The 15,456-nt window shown below is 46.8% G+C and overlaps 1 protein-coding gene across 2 annotated transcripts; it reads right to left on the bottom strand.

Annotated features, from left to right (window-relative positions):
• Positions 1–954: 954 nt before the first annotated feature.
• Positions 955–7,078, bottom strand: PARP16 (poly(ADP-ribose) polymerase family member 16). 2 transcript variants are annotated; one of them, XM_064517869.1, is made up of 6 exons: positions 6,751–7,078; positions 5,816–5,953; positions 4,692–4,898; positions 3,195–3,366; positions 2,337–2,499; positions 955–1,654 (listed from the first exon to the last, which is right to left on the bottom strand). In XM_064517869.1, the coding sequence occupies exons 1-6, from the start codon at positions 6,934–6,936 to the stop codon at positions 1,510–1,512; spliced, it is 1,011 nt and encodes a 336-aa protein (XP_064373939.1). In that variant the 5' UTR covers positions 6,937–7,078; the 3' UTR covers positions 955–1,509. The 2 variants fall into 2 exon arrangements, with proteins under 2 accessions (XP_064373939.1, XP_025977473.2); XM_026121688.2 differs by having other exon boundaries at positions 2,337–2,478; positions 6,751–7,076.
• Between the last annotated feature and the right edge of the window lie 8,378 nt (positions 7,079–15,456).

Raw genomic sequence — 15,456 nt, 5'->3', positions numbered from 1 at the left:
AAAGCTGCATTTATCAAGCCTACAACTAAAAGCCAGAGTGCAAGCTTGAACAGTGGCAGATATCTAGCTTTTCTGCGCCTAGAATCTCTGGGCCATTCATCACGTTTGTCCCTGCCCAAGGGCACTAATCAGAGGATAGTTCTTTGTTCCTTTTTCAGTTTTGGTTAGTGGAAGGTTGTTTTGTAACAACAGCAAACACAAAAGACTTGGACAGAGGGAGGAGGATGTTTCCTTCTTTATGTTCTACAGTGAACTCACGCATGCCCTATTTGCTTATTTTCAAACAACCCCTTGAAATACAGTCAGAATTCCCTTACTTCAAGATTAGAAAAGACGATCCCGAGATGCACTGACGTTTTACACACCAGCATTAAGCCAAAGCACCTTGCAAAGAGTGCAACTGCTGTAACTCTGACCATGAAAAGCACAACCTCTTTCTGAAAACTTTATGTGGGCAATCTGTCTTACAAACATATAGTGTTGTGCCCAAGTTGTCATGCGGAGACCTAGGTGAAGTCTGCACAAAGCTAATTATACTAAGAATGTTCATGGATACCAAATATGTCCCTGCCAGCTCTGCTGCCATCTTATTCCATTTCTTACAAAACTGTTTCAGGAAATAGTTGCTATGTTATTGCTCATTAGCCTATTTGTTTGTAAGGAGAGGCAGAAGACAATTCAATACGGGTACAAATGTTGAAGTAGAGCCCAAAAACCAAGCAGCGCCAACCCTAAAAAGCCTGCCAGGTGTCAGCGTAAGTGGAAACCTTCACCCTCCCCCTTGTTGGCACTGAAGATACAAGTGGAAAGCAGTTCAACAGGAAAACCCTTATTTAGTATTGATGCTGAGCTGTTATTTCAGCCTGATCTGTACACTAAGAACAAGGCAACTCATGACTGAGAGCATAAACCATGTGGATTTTATGTAAAAAACAAAACAAACAAAAAAACCTCTTTACTGAAAACCATTTAATCTCTCCCATTTTGGTTGCTATTTCATGCTGTTTTCTCTTTATTTTCAAATATAAAAATTCCTGGCCAAAAACAAAGTTAGTCTTAAAAGTGACCATCTGCATCAGTACATGAGAAACATCACTAAACACAGTTTCTGAAAACAAACTGGTAAGACCTGCTACAGGTAACCTTCTCTGACGTACAGAAAAATCTTCCTTTCCAACTGCATGCAAATATCGCTACCTCAGTTTGACAGAAAATAGTCACACTAAGTTTTCATTAATTTTAAATAACTTTTTTCCATGGACCCTTAACAATTGGTTCACGCTAGACTGCACCATCACAACCCTTTTCAGCTGTACTGGACATCCTCATAAATCATGGGAACACAGAAATAAGAATAAATGGACAGATGCCATGAGGATAATTTAGCAGAGACAGAATTGGAAAGCTCCAGGCACCTTCATTTCCAGAGCTCTTAAACAGATGCAGTACATAGTGGATTTGCTATTATTAAGGCACATGGTGAAATAACAGTTCATCAGCCCAGGCAATTCATCCTTCCGAGTCAAACATTCTGTGCCAGTAGTAGAGGAAGGTCGGTGAATTGCTGGCCCCTATCACCATTAGCAGCAGTAGGTACAGCATCATCATTACAGCAAACCGGTGGGTGGAAAACCAGGAAGATTGGCTAGAGGGCCTGAAAAGGGAAAAGTGCAGGAATTCTGTAAGAGACGTACAGATAACTTGACAAAGAGATCATCTGAGGTTTTGTTATTTTAAATGACTGAGTACATTAATGCAATAAAAATGGAAAGTTGCTCCATGAGCAGTGCAGTGAAAAATGCCTCTTTTCCCTATAACTAGTATCTTATGAACCGCAAGTCATCACGTCCAGCCCCAGTCCTTTCTCCCCACATTCACACCTTTTTCCATGACTGGTTCGGAGCTGCGCTGGGGCTGTAACTGGCTGGCCTCTACCCCCAGGCTGATTAGCTGGGTGAATGCTGCCTCCTCAGAACAAGCAAGGGCAGAGTTAAAGCTGCCCTTATGAGGGACACTCATTTGGGTTTCTCCCTTGTTTCCTGCCATGGGCAGACTATTAGAAGTCTCAGCGATTCTAAGTTCCTACAGATTTGGTGAAAAAGCCAATTTAGCTGAAACTGCAAGTGTTAAATTCCCAGGAAGGGGAAGGATGACTGCAGAGATGGCTATAGAGGCAGTGTGATTGTGTAAGCCTTATTTCCACAGGAAACAGGCTAAACTCAAATTCTGGCAGTGAAGTGAGAATCTCTTGCTTGTTATCTGTTGTTTTGCACCAATGAGATGTGTTTATCTGGCTGTTATAGCATGCTCATCACTCTAGACAGCTGAACTCTTACCTCCTATGCTGTTTCTGTGAATATACTAATAAGTATTTAACTCGTAAAAGCTGATTGTTTGTGACAACGAAGTATTTCTGTGGTACATCACCCCCTTCGCTGTTTTTCACTCTTGCTCTTTTCCTGTCTATTTCTTCTGAATCTGCATGGGAAGAGAAGAGGTCTTTTGGGGAGCAGAAAAGCAAAAAGAGATGCCAAACTCTGAGTGTAAAAAAAACAAAACAAGAAAACCTATCCACCCACAATAGTGGGAATGAGATAACCAAAGATCTAGTCTTGGTATTTCCCAAACTCCCTTAGCATCCAAGAATAGACTGGAAAGTTTGCTTAAGGCTATACCACTCCTAGTTATCCTCGGTATGGATGGTATGCTTTGGACCAGGGTAAAAAGGAGATGGATCTCAGAGTGCTTGAACAGCTGCTAGTATTAACAGTGAAGGAGAAACAACATTGAGGGATTGAGCATTCCAAGCAGGAAGCAGTCAAAGCAGAGGTTTCCCATCTTACAAAACTCATTTTTATGCATTTGTGAGGCTTCTGTCTCGCAACCACAAACGACATGACCAGGTATTATGGAACATGCTTCATCATATTACTGAAACTAGTAAAAACAAATGAAGTAATCAAATTAATTTCCCACCTTTGAACTGACTATCTTAAGAAAAGCTTCGCAGTCAAGAAGGCTGTTGTATGTTTCTGGGGGGTCAATCAGAAAAGGTGCCCCCAGCCAGTTTCTGCTGAAGGACATACATTCCATATGCTGCACTGTGAGACAGCATATATGCACAAAGCCAAAATGAGACATACTAACAAAAGATGAACTGTATGTAGCAATTACTATTATTGCAATAGGCTCACCTTTCTTTTTCACCTGACACTTTACATCTGGGTGGTCAATGATCTCACAAACAGCTACGCAGCTAAGGATAGAGCCCAAAACACTCCGCTGCCAACCAAGCCCATGGGGGCTGTAGAGGAGAGCCAGGCTCAGATCACTGGTAAGATAAGTACCTTCACCGAACAGGGATGTCTGAAATAGAGAAGAAATATATCCTAGAAGTCCATAGTGCACTCTATGAGCAGCATACAGGTGTTCTTTATTTTCAGACTCGCTGTTCTGTTTCTGAAAGTAAATTAAGAAAGGCTTTTCTTACCCTCGTTGGGCTAGGTGTGCTCACTGTTTTTGTCCTGAGACAACTTCCTTGGGGTAAGGTGGCTGCCTTCTCCCATCCCTCAAATTAATGCCTAGCTGCCGTGGCCCTTGGTGTGGATGGACTCATGCTTTCCCATATTTGGAATAAGTTTGCCAGTGTAAGTATTTTGTATCAACACGACTGAAAAACTGTTAGGGCACTTCACTGATTTATTAAGATTGTCATTGTTCAAACAGTTGAACACACACAGACAAGGCTTTACTCCCATTTACAACCCTGCCTCACAAGAAGAGGGAAGCACTTTTCAAGGGTGAATATCTTTCAAATGTAATTGCTTTGATAACTTCAAATCAGAAGTTTTGCCACACTAGCTAAAATCATTAACCCAGTAACCCCATTGTAGCTGATACACCATTACTCATAAAGAATGTGGAGGAAAAAAGTTCCTAATCAACTAGTGCCAACTATGCCCTTCTGGGAAGGGGGGTTCTTTCTTCTCCACGATCCACTGATATATGGGTGAAAAATCCACAATCTTTATGCTAATGAGTTTGAAGGTCTGAAAACAGTAAAGAAACTACATAGTGGAAAATAGTGTTACTCTTCTGAGCATGGTCCAGGTTGACTGGAAGGATATGCAGCTGTTGTGTCAGAGCTGCTTTGTAGACAACAGAGAGAGCTAGGAGTGAGTCCCAGCTATGTTTCTGTTGAAATCGGAACGGTTGCAAATCCCTTCTCCCCCTACAAGACATCTCCCTTAGCCCAGCCATTTAAAAAAAAGCTCTGTTTGCAAGTAGCACCCAAAATGTAGTTTATTTAAGCTGGAGGCCTGGCAGAAAGAGAGAATCTCTACGTTGCCTGTATGGATTCTACACTACCTTCCTCCAGGCATAGGAGCTTTTCAGCTGAGGGCTGTCAAACAGGCCAGCGTTCTCAGAGGTACTACACTTCCTTACAAAGAAGTAAAGGATAGCCATAATTAATCACACTGGAGAACAGGGCAGGGGTTCATGCCACTTCTAGTTTCTACCCCAGCCTGCATTAGAAAATCCAACACAACCATACACAAAGGTCTATGCTGAAGTGAAAACAGCAGTATAAGATCACCAGCAAATTTCATATTCCCAAATGAATTTCTGCCTTGTTTTTTCAAAAGTGTCACTGGCTTCAAGAGAGCAACAAGAAATGCCAAAAGCCTCACCTTGTTCAAATGGCAGTGCAGGCCGTTGTGCAGGATGGAATGGAAGTTCTCGAGGCGGCTCCCGTGGAATGCATAGATGAGGTCCCGTTCTCCCCGGGTCTCGGCAAACTTGGTGTCCATTTGCTCACAATACACTACCTCAAACAGGAAGTCCGGAGCAGGAACAGCAGCACCAGACATCCCAGTGAGTTCTTGGATCTTCTCGTACTTGCAAACAGGAAGGAATACTCGTGTTGGTTTAGGGAGTTAGATTACTCTCTGGAAATTCTCCTTACTGTCCCTTAGTCTTCCAAATTGTTTAACACATTTTGTTAATGCCCTCTTCATCACAGTTCAGAAGGAATAAGTGTACTGTGAGAATTCTGACAGTTTCTTACCATCCTCTACTATAGCAAACTGCTTCTCTGTCAAAGTTAAATCATGGTTCCTCTCCCAAGGGAAAAAAAAGAGCGCGACTCGAAATTTAATGGGTGATGTAAGGAGGGTATCACAATTTTAGCATCCCGGTTTGACTACTAAGATGATACATCATCAGCTGATCTTGGAAGAGGAAAAAATGTGAAAATAGAAGGTATTTTTATCTTGCTACTTATCTCCGCAACTATTTTGGTCTCTTTTACGGAAGTACCTCAGTGGCTCACAACCTGCCCTCTCCATTTCTGTGGGGCAGTATGCATTTGTTATTGCATGTATAAAAAAGTAAAGCAAACTTGTCCAAAGTCGCACAGGAAGGCTGTAAAAAATAGAGAAGTGAATATTGGTCTCCCAAGTAGCAGGCTGGCAGCTTAAGTACAGTTTTATCTGAGTAAGAAGCAGGAACTAGCTCCACAATACCTGAAGTTGGTTGGACTCCTTGGTCTAGTACAAGTATGTACATACCATGTTAATGAGAGTAACCAATTACAGTTATTGCCAATCATTAACTACTGGCAGTGATAACTATTTCTTCTAACCAGCTTTCTGAAAAACTATATATGAAAAAAATTCTCTGTACACAGGAAAAACATGCATTCACACTGAACTTCAAACTCTTAGAATAACCAACTAACTTCTGGCATTCTCTGAAATGCAAGTTTGCCTTGAAAGGCAACTTCTAATCAAGACTTTCAGAATTTAAAACTTACCTCCTGCTTCTTAGTACTTTGTATCACCAAGATCTTAGATGACAAAATCCAGCTAAACAAATCCCAGGTCCTTTTCTCTGTGTTTGGAACAGATTCGAGAAGTTCTTTAAGGCTTGGTAAAGCATTTGTATCTGCAAGCTAACAGGAAAGGCTTTTAGTACAATTTCCTTCTTTTCATTACGATTAAACAGAGACCTCTAGTGAAAGTAAAACAGTATTTCACCCTAATAGCCTCTAACCTGAAAAACAGTTTGTTTTGAGATATAAATGTTTGCATTGACTTTGTGGGAAAGTCTGCCACATGTTCTCAGAACAAACGCCAGAGAAGTAATAAAATATCTGTATTTATCACGAGCATCTGTAAGGTACACGTAAGAAGGATCAGAGGAGCTCCTGGAAGAAGAAAAGCCAGGCAGTGTCCGAAGGGGGATAACCACAACAGCCGTTCAGGCCACTTAAAATACAGACCCTCCAGTTGCTTTTAATTACAGGCAGGCCAAGCCCCCTCCTACAACGCTTCCCATCTCCATACCGGATTTGGGAGTTTCCAGGTATGAGTTTATTAGCTAGAATCCCAAATTTACTTTAAAACCTGGGTTCCTTAAATGGATAAGCAATTTACTGAGCTTGACTTGTGACACCGAAATTTCACTTACCCCCCCGGAGAGGCAATCTCACCTCCCCCCAACTAGTCCCAGGCAAATGTGGCCTGAACTTGCCCATTCGCCCAGCAGCTTCACGCCGTTGTTCTCCTCACTCCTGCTCCGGCTCCAACCCCGCAAAGCAGGTTTTAAGCTGCGCGGCGGTGCGGAGTATTAGAAAAGCAGCACCGCCGCCGTCCTTGTCCCCAGGCCCGGGGCTCGCTGCGCTGCGGCCCTTCACGGACACGGAGGCGCCGGGCGGCGGGTGCGGGGCTGGGGCACGGTCACACTCACCAGCGCCTCGAAGTCCTTGCTGTCGCCGCTGGCGTAGCGGCCCGGGAAGGGCCTCAGCGCCGAGTCGCGCTTGTAGCTCTGCAGCGCGGCGGCGAAGAGGCTGCAGCGCAGGTCGGCGGCCAGGGGGTCCCTCCCCGCCGCCTCCCGCACGCGGGCGGCCGCCTCGGCGGGGCCGGGGGGGGCCATGCCCGGCGGGGGCGGCGGGCGCTGCCGGCAGCCGGGCCGCTCCCCACAGCGCGGCGGGCGGCCGGGCCCGCCCAAGCGGTGTCTCCTCTTCCGCCTCGCCGCCGCGGGCCGCGGCCTGGCGCCGCCGCTCCGCCCCGCTCCTCCCCTGGGCGGCCGCCTCCGCCCGCCCGGCCGCCCCGCGCAGGCGGCGCCTCGGGGCGGGAGGGTCGTGTCTCTTCGCCGCAGACAGGGAGGAGAGGGGCCGCGGGGGAAGATGGCGCCTTCCGCTCGGCAGTACCCTGGGAGAGGGGCTTGTGGGGAAGATGGCGCCTTCCCCTGGGGAGGGGAGCGGGAGAGGGAATTGGGGGAAGATGGTGCCTTCCCCTGAGCAAGGGAGTGGGAAAGGGGTTTGGGGGGGGAAGATGGTGCCTTCCCCTGAGGAGGGGAGCGGGAGGGGGAATTGGGGGGGGAAGATGGTGCCTTCCCCTGAGGAAGGGAGTGGGAAAGGGGTTTGGAGGGGGAAGATGGTGCCTTCCCCTGGGGAAGGGAGCAGTAGAGGGGCTTGGGGGGAAGATGGCGCCTTCCCCTGAGGAAGGGAGTGGGAGAGGGAATTGGGGGGGAAGATGGCGCCTTCCCCTGAGGAAGGGAGCGGGAGAGGGGCCCCGGGGGAAGATGGCGCCTTCCCCTGAGGAAGGGAGCAGGAGAGGGAATTGGGGGAAGATGGTGCCTTCCCCTGAGGAAGGGAGCAGGAGAGGGAATTGGGGGGGAAGATGGTGCCTTCCCCTGAGGAAGGGAGCAGGAGAGGGAATTGGGGGGGAAGATGGTGCCTTCCCCTGAGGAAGGGAGCAGGAGAGGGAATTGGGGGGGAAGATGGTGCCTTCCCCTGAGGAAGGGAGCAGGAGAGGGAATTGGGGGGGAAGATGGCGCCTTCCCCTGAGGAGGGGAGCGGGAGGGGGAACTGGGGGGGAAGATGACACCTTCCCCTGAGGAAGGGAACGGGAGAGGGGTTTGGGGGGAAGATGGTGCCTTCCCCTGAGGAAGGGAACGGGAGAGGGGTTTGGGGGGAAGATGGTGCCTTCCCCTGAGGAAGGGAGCGGGAGAGGGAATTGGGGGGGAAGATGGCGCCTTCCCCTGAGGAGGGGAGCGGGAGAGGGAATTGGGGGGGAAGATGGCGCCTTCCCCTGAGGAAGGGAGCGGGAGAGGGAATTGGGGGGGAAGATGGCGCCTTCCCCTGAGGAAGGGAGCGGGAGAGGGAATTGGGGGGGAAGATGGCGCCTTCCCCTGAGAAGGGAAGTGGGAGAGGGAATTGGGGGGAAGATGGCGCCTTCCCCTGAGGAGGGGAGCGGGAGAGGGAATTGGGGGGGAAGATGGCGCCTTCCCCTGAGGAAGGGAGCGGGAGAGGGAATTGGGGGGGAAGATGGCGCCTTCGCCTGAGATCCACACCTTTCTGTAGGGATCGCTATTGATAGGTTGTAGTAAGTGGCGGAGAGGAGAGCGATAGGTGGCGAGGGGTGAGATAGACGGGGAGGCGTAGTAATTGGCAGTGGGGAGTAATAAGTGGCGGGGGGGCATAAGTGGGACAGTGCCCTGATAAGCGGCAAAAAATGGTATCGATATCGATCCCTATCGATCGGCGTGGATTCCACTTGCTCTCGCCTGGCATCTGTAGCTTTCGCTCCGGGAGCGGTTTTGCTCTTGGTGGGCAGCAGAGCCTGTGAACATTGACTGTGCTCGGTTTGGAGGGGCCTTGATAAGCATCGTTGTCTGGCTAGGCAACGACATCTATAGAAATCAATGCGCATCGATTCGCGTCAGTTCCTCTCCACCTGGAGCCAGATCGAGGCCTATCTGTTTCTTTACCTGTCGATAGGATGCGTATGATTAGATATCGACAGTCGTGGATAACCATCACTAACAGTCTCAGCTAATAGGTGTGCGTTATTCTCAATGTCGACAGGCATCTAGAGTTCTCGTTCTTGGACCGCTTTTGCCCTCAGTACGCACCAGCGACTATAAACATTGACCATTCTCAATATCGGGAGGCCCGGATGAGTATGAGTATGCATACCTGTCACCAGGGAATGAGATCTAGAGCCATCGATCCCTGTGGATCGGTATCGACCCCTCTCGATATCAGCTGGCATCTATAGATTTCGCTCTGGGATGGGTTTTGCCGTCGGTGAGGCATCGGCACCCCCCGCCGCAGATAGCTCTCGATATGGCGAGGCATCCATGCCTATCAATTTGCAGCCCTGTCGATACTGATCCCTGTCGATAGGCATGGATTCCAGTTGCTCTCACCTGGTGTCTATAGCTTTCGCTCTGGGAGCAGTTTTGCTCTTAGTAGGGATAGATATCGATAGCTTGTAATAAGTGGTGAAGGAGCAATAAGTGCCAGAGGAGTAATAAGTCACGGAGAGGAGTGTCGTAAGTGGTGAGGGGTGTGATAGGTGTAATGATAAGTGGTGTTGGGCGTATTAAGTCTTACCATGTGTATCAAGTAGCACCTCTCAAGGGGGTGCGACGAGTTGGTTCGAATGGGAGTTGTCTGAGCCGGTCACAAATTCTCTGCACGTCTCAACAGCAAACACTTGTTTCCCACACTGCTCTACAGAAGAGCAAGAAGGTGCTGCTCCTGATATCCCTGGGAAGAACAAAAACACATCATTTAACAAAAGGTGTGTTTGTCTCCTGTTGAGGATGTCTTACGTGACAGGCAGCATGCTGTATCTTTTATCTTAGGTATCCCCAGGGCTGTGATTTTGGGGCAGATTGTGATTCCCTGGGCAGGCCACGTGGCACTGCCAGCTGGGAATTTGCTATGGGGACCTGGGCTTCCTGGTGAGTGATTAAGGAGTGGGGAAGGGCAGCAGTCCCTGTGGAGCAGCTAGAAGTGAAGGCCAGCCTGGTGACATGCCAACCCCCAAGCTAGAGGGGAAGGGTTTTCCTTGGAGCCACAAGTTTTGGAGGTGCTAGGCTCACCATGCCACCCCTTCTTTATATTATTTTAAGAGAGTTTCTCAAAGCAAAGACGTTTTGTTGACTTGTCCTGGCGTGAAGAAACTCTCCCAAAATAGATCTAAAACATGACTGGCATCATAACAGTTAATGAATATTCTGAGCGCGTTGATCCCAAACTGATGTGTGCCTTTGGGATCTCAAATAGATGGTGGCTCCATTATGGCAAGCTCAGCTGATTTAGGCAATGGTAGGTATTGATGAGATAACAAGTTTGCTGCATTGGAGCTGAGCCAGAGTGCTGTCTGGTTAAATTCATCTAACACTGAACTAAAACACGTGTTTTACAAAGCAGCTGCTAAACCAGAGACTGAAGCAGTGAAAGCTTTTGGTGCCAGTTTTAAGGGAGATGCCTCTTTGTGTGCCAGTGGTGCAGGACACCAACCCGCTGTAGACTCAGGCCTGCAAAATGTGTGAGGGTATGTCAGGATCAGCATTAGTGAAAGGCCGCTGCCTTTCTGTTAAAGTTATCAGTGTGACTGTTAGGGTCAGTCTCCTTTTAGATTTTTCTCTTTTCTCCCAGAGTTAGGGGTTTACTTTTAAAATTGTGGGAGATGGAAGTGGAATAGACAAGGAGTCCTTTGCTTGTAGTTACACCAAAATGGTGAAGCCAGTTAGCTGGCAGCTTTAGAGAAGCACAGTTCTCCCCTGTTGTTAGCAACACCAGGTAGGGTCTTCCAGCATGAGCAACACTGGAAGCCGCAAACCTGGCCAGTCTCGTCTAATCCTCACAACAGCTCTGACAGGCATGGTGTTGGCAAGGCTTTGCAGTCAGATGCAATACATTACAATAGCTGTTTTAGCTTATGCATTGCTGCTTTTTAATTAAGTGCTGCAAGTGTGTGCAGCAGGGCGAAGGCTGAGATTCGCAATGCATCTTTCCAGTCCTCCAAAAAAACCTGATCAGCCGATCTTTGAACAACACGGCATGCGCCTCTGCATCGCTTAACTACTGCATCTCCCATGGCCAAGCTAGCTCATGCACTTCTGCTACCCAAAGTGCTTTCTCTTGCGTTATCTATAGGCAGGCAAGACTGGCTGGGAGCACTTCCATGGAGCTGTATTTGTTTTGAGAAGTGCCCTTAAAATGTATTTCCCTTTTCAATTTTATTTTTCTAGATATAAAAACTATCCTTAGTGGTTTGCTATGGTTCAGTGCAAAAATGGTTTTGTAGAAGGTTCTGAAAGGGTCATTGGCAGTGGAAGAGTTTGAATAATGTAGCCATACAGCTTCTTATGAAACTGCAGATCTGATTATTTAACATATATGGTAATAAAAATAGTTTCTGGTGTCGGTGGATGCATTTCAGCATAGAAATGTGGCTTAAATGTCTTCATTTAATTCCAGTGTGTTTAAAATTGATCTCATGGACCGGAAAAGAGATTTTTTTTCTCCTTAACTAGGGTCTGTGAAGGAAATTAATATAGGGAAGGGAAAATAGAAATACAATACTACACTCAGTAAAACAAATGCTTATGACTGAGGGGTTCGTTACTTGCTAGCAACACTGGAAAAGCCAGCTGTATAAGGTATGTTTTATTATAGAATTAACCTTGACCTAGGGTTCAAAGAGAAAGGTTAGTTTGAAATAAATCAGTAGTATGGTCAGGTCACTTCAAAGAGTTTAAAGCTGAGCTTGAAGATTACATGCTGTTTATGTGTATCCAGTTTGAATAGAACATATGGTAAAGATAATAGAAGTAAACTATTTATCTCTTTTTTCCCCCCCTCTCCCTCTCTTAGGATTTAACGCCTTTTTGTCCTTTCCATATATATGCTGCAGGGGATATTTTTGTCCTGAGAGATTTATTGAAAACAGAAATGTGGAATAAAACAACCTTCTTAAGGCAGTTGGGCAAAATATTCTTGCCTTTAACGTTTAAAATAACTTGCTCAAGTAAAAGCAACAACTGTTTTGGAAATACTCATGTGAATATGTTGAATCATATTTCTCTGCCACTTACATAGGTGATTTTATGCAGTTGTAGGAAAATCAAAAGAAAATGTGGTCAGTTCTGAATTCCTGTAGCTCTCACGTAAAAAGAAGACTGCATTTCATATTTACATGCTAATTAAGTGTCTTTAAGGGCTTCCCAAATACCAGGTAGTTCATGCAGCATCCCAGCAAAGTAGGCATGAGTATCCCAATTAGCATGGGGGTTGGGAAATGAAGGTGGTTAAGCAATTTACCCAAAGCCACTCATAATCTATACTCAAAATGGTCTTCAAGGCTGCAGTTGATTCTGGGGCTTTTTGAGGAGTCCTGGAAGATACCAGGACTTGGAAGATGGAGACTCCAGCAGCTGTTTGGGCTGGTGTTCGGATCTGTAGAAGTCACTACACAGGGGGAGATAAAGCAAATTTTCACTTCACCCAAACACACCTGAGGATGAGAATTGCTCTCTGTTAATTCCATTTAGATGACAGTTGTCCAGGTCTTTCCAAACCACCACAGGGCCAGAATATCCAGTAGCATATGCCTATGCACAGGCAGCCAGAAAGGCCTTTTCAGGTATTCTGGTGAAATCCGGGAAGACCTCCACTAAGGCAAGCGTAGTTTTGACTAAAAACTGATGTGGCTAGAGAGCCAGGTTCACTATGTATAAAAGAAATGACACTTTCTCAATGGGTAAATACCATGTTGACAGATGCAGTGATGAACTGGTATTCACTGCTCAAACATATAGGTCCTCCCAATTGGAATTGCTGGAGCATGCGACATATGTGAGGATAGCACAAGTTTTGCAGCGCTTACACAGAAAAAGTGGGAAGAGCAGAGCTCTTGGCGTTGCTGGGAAGCAGAGGGGTTCTTTTGCTGAAATTGAAACCAGCTGCTGATCTTAGACATGGTCACTCTGTAATAGCTTTGCCCAACAGATTGTTTTTTCCCTGATGTGATACATGCGGTGTGCAGATAGTAGCACATTTTAAGATTTATGCTTGGCTGATCTTTCCCATTAATAGGGAAATCTGATAATTATCCATTTGAAAGCAATCGCTAAACAATAGGAAGGGGCATGCTTGTTAAAAGTAAACATAAAAGAGAGCTGGATCTGTCTTAGGGTGCTGAGCCTTTGATAAATTTGCTCCTTACAGCAGTCTTTGATCTGCCACACTAGAAAATAAACTCAGTGGGAGACTGGATATGGGATATAGAGCAGTTCACCTCTAGGTCAGGGGCTCCGGTCCAAGCCAGGGCAGCAGTGACCCTCCGGGTCAGGCTCAGCAGCGGCTGGGCGGCAGCAGGGCCCACGGCTGAGCCGCACCTGCTTTTCAAGGACACAGCGCAGGGCTGCTGGGCTGGTGTCCCCCTGCTAAATCCTCCTCAAGCAAGGAGGAATGTCAAGATCAAAGAAGGGACCTATGTCTTCTCCCGCTCTTTCCCAAATGGGAGGTTTACAGCTTTTGCAAGGAGATGATTTGCAGCTTTTCCAGCGCATTCTGCGCCAGCTCTGCGTGCCAGGTTGTGCCAGCCTGCAAGGCAATCTGTGTTTTCCTCTGAGTTTTCAGAAATGCAGTATGGGCTGTGTCTGTTACTTATCAGGTAAGGTAAGCAAAAGAGAAGTCTTTAAAGTAGTCCTAGCAGTGCTACAGAAAAAGACCTGTGGGAGTGCGCAACAGTTGTCCTGGAGACAGCAATGTCTCTTCTGGCAAAGTGCTGTACTCGCTAAATTCCCTAAATAGCTCTTCAGTCTGGTATTGCCATGCGACAGCACAAGGTGACAGTGCTTGTTATGGGCTAGGTTCTCTCCTCTGATCCAAGTGGAAGTGGTGCTCAGCGGCACAAAGCTAGCCCAACCCTGCAGCCCACCCTTGGTAAGGCAGGGATGAGCACAGATGCTGTTCCATCCTCTGCTCCTGCTGCAGCCACGGCAAAGAGATGGTGCCAAGGATGTGTCTATGCTCCAAGCCCCTTGACACTGCAGTACCTGTATGTGAAATCCAGCCTTGCAGCTCCTTTACAGCAGGGCAGCCTGAGGGCTGGTGGGGGCAAAAGGGGCTCCCAACCACCCTGCCCGTCCCCCAACTGTGACCCTGCCCAATGTCCTAACCAGAGGACTGACCATCTCGGTTCCTCCAAAGCCTGCTCCAGTTCCTCTTTCTGTTACGTGCTGTGATACTATCAGGTGATGATGTTTTGGCCACAAAGCTTCACTGCCCCTTTTTCTTCTGCTCTGCGCCTTGATCCCTCTACAAACCTGTAGCAAGATTTCTCTGTTTTTCACAGATTCTGGTTTAAAGACTGTTGTCAAGAAAAGCCCTATGTTGGCTGTATTGGAACTGACCACTTCTTATGAGGGTCTGGCTTCATGTTGTAGTAGAACAGGAGCAAAACCACCTTGGTTTAGATGGTCTGGACAGTGGAGCCAGGCCTGGCAGAGTGAAGCTCTTTGCTCTTTCCCCACTTTTCTTTCCCAGCCTGACATAGCTGCTTCTTAATCATCCCCATTTAAGAAAAAGAGGTAGGCTATTTCCCTTCCCTTCCTCCATGTGAGTAATAGTGGCACCACAGGAATCTCCTAAGGGATAAAAACCCTTGAGAGAAGCAAGATGCAGATGGATTAACAGAAATTTGGGGTACCCATCAAAGAGGTTGACATAATACTCTATGTCCTGTACACACAGCCCCAGGATATTGTTTGAGCTATTGCTTTTTCAATGATTCTGACACAAATTAGAAAGGGCTATTATTTCATAAATATTTAAGGCACTATGTCTCCCTGCATTCAGAAATCCATTCAGAAAATTGGTGCAGCTTTGTTTTAGAAATGGTTGCAAACTATTCCACATAGGAGGCACAGCACTTACACCAGGTCACAAATAGACTGAGCTCATGGCAAGCATTTACAAAGAATTAGCATAAGCTTTTCTGGCAGTGCTGTATCCAAAACTTGAATCTGAGCTCGGAAGGAACATGGGAGAGAAACAGAAATTAACTGTGAGAAGTGAAAAATTTAGGGTTTGTCACCGCTGGGGAAGTCACTTGAGTTGCTATCTGATGCTTCCAAAAAGAACAGAAACAGAGATTTTATTGCACTTCAGTTGTGTCAGACCTGGGGACGTAGTTCTGTTTTATCTCATACAAGAGACCACTGTCGAGCTTTATCTTTGTCGGGTGTTTTGCAGAAAGGGAAATAGAAGTGAGAAAGGCCTGGAAATCTGATGTGGCTCTGTCCCAAATTGTGTTATCTGGACTAACTGGTTATCTGGAATAAATGGCTATCTACAGCCTGGCCAAACCTCACTCTGTGCAAGTCTCGACACCAGGCCCCTAGGACGGGTGGGACGTGCAGAAGGACCCGATCACACGGCACTATCTAGAAATGACTGAGATCTAGCTTGGGAGATGTTAAGCTTCTGCCTGTAGTATTTTTGTAATCAGCTTTCACTTCCCCTTTAGACACCTACCTTCTTCATTGATGCATTTTCTCATGGTTTAAGCCAGCACGCGACAGACATGTATTTTGGGAAGGCCACGAGGCCTTTTGCTCTGAGGTGTGGGCAGGCAATGAGCTGTGAGA

This window comes from Dromaius novaehollandiae, chromosome 10, assembly GCF_036370855.1.
Source record: "Dromaius novaehollandiae isolate bDroNov1 chromosome 10, bDroNov1.hap1, whole genome shotgun sequence".
Classification (NCBI taxonomy): domain Eukaryota; kingdom Metazoa; phylum Chordata; class Aves; order Casuariiformes; family Dromaiidae; genus Dromaius; species Dromaius novaehollandiae.
Note: the sequence above shows the minus strand (reverse complement) of the source record. Positions and strands in the feature narration are given on the sequence as shown.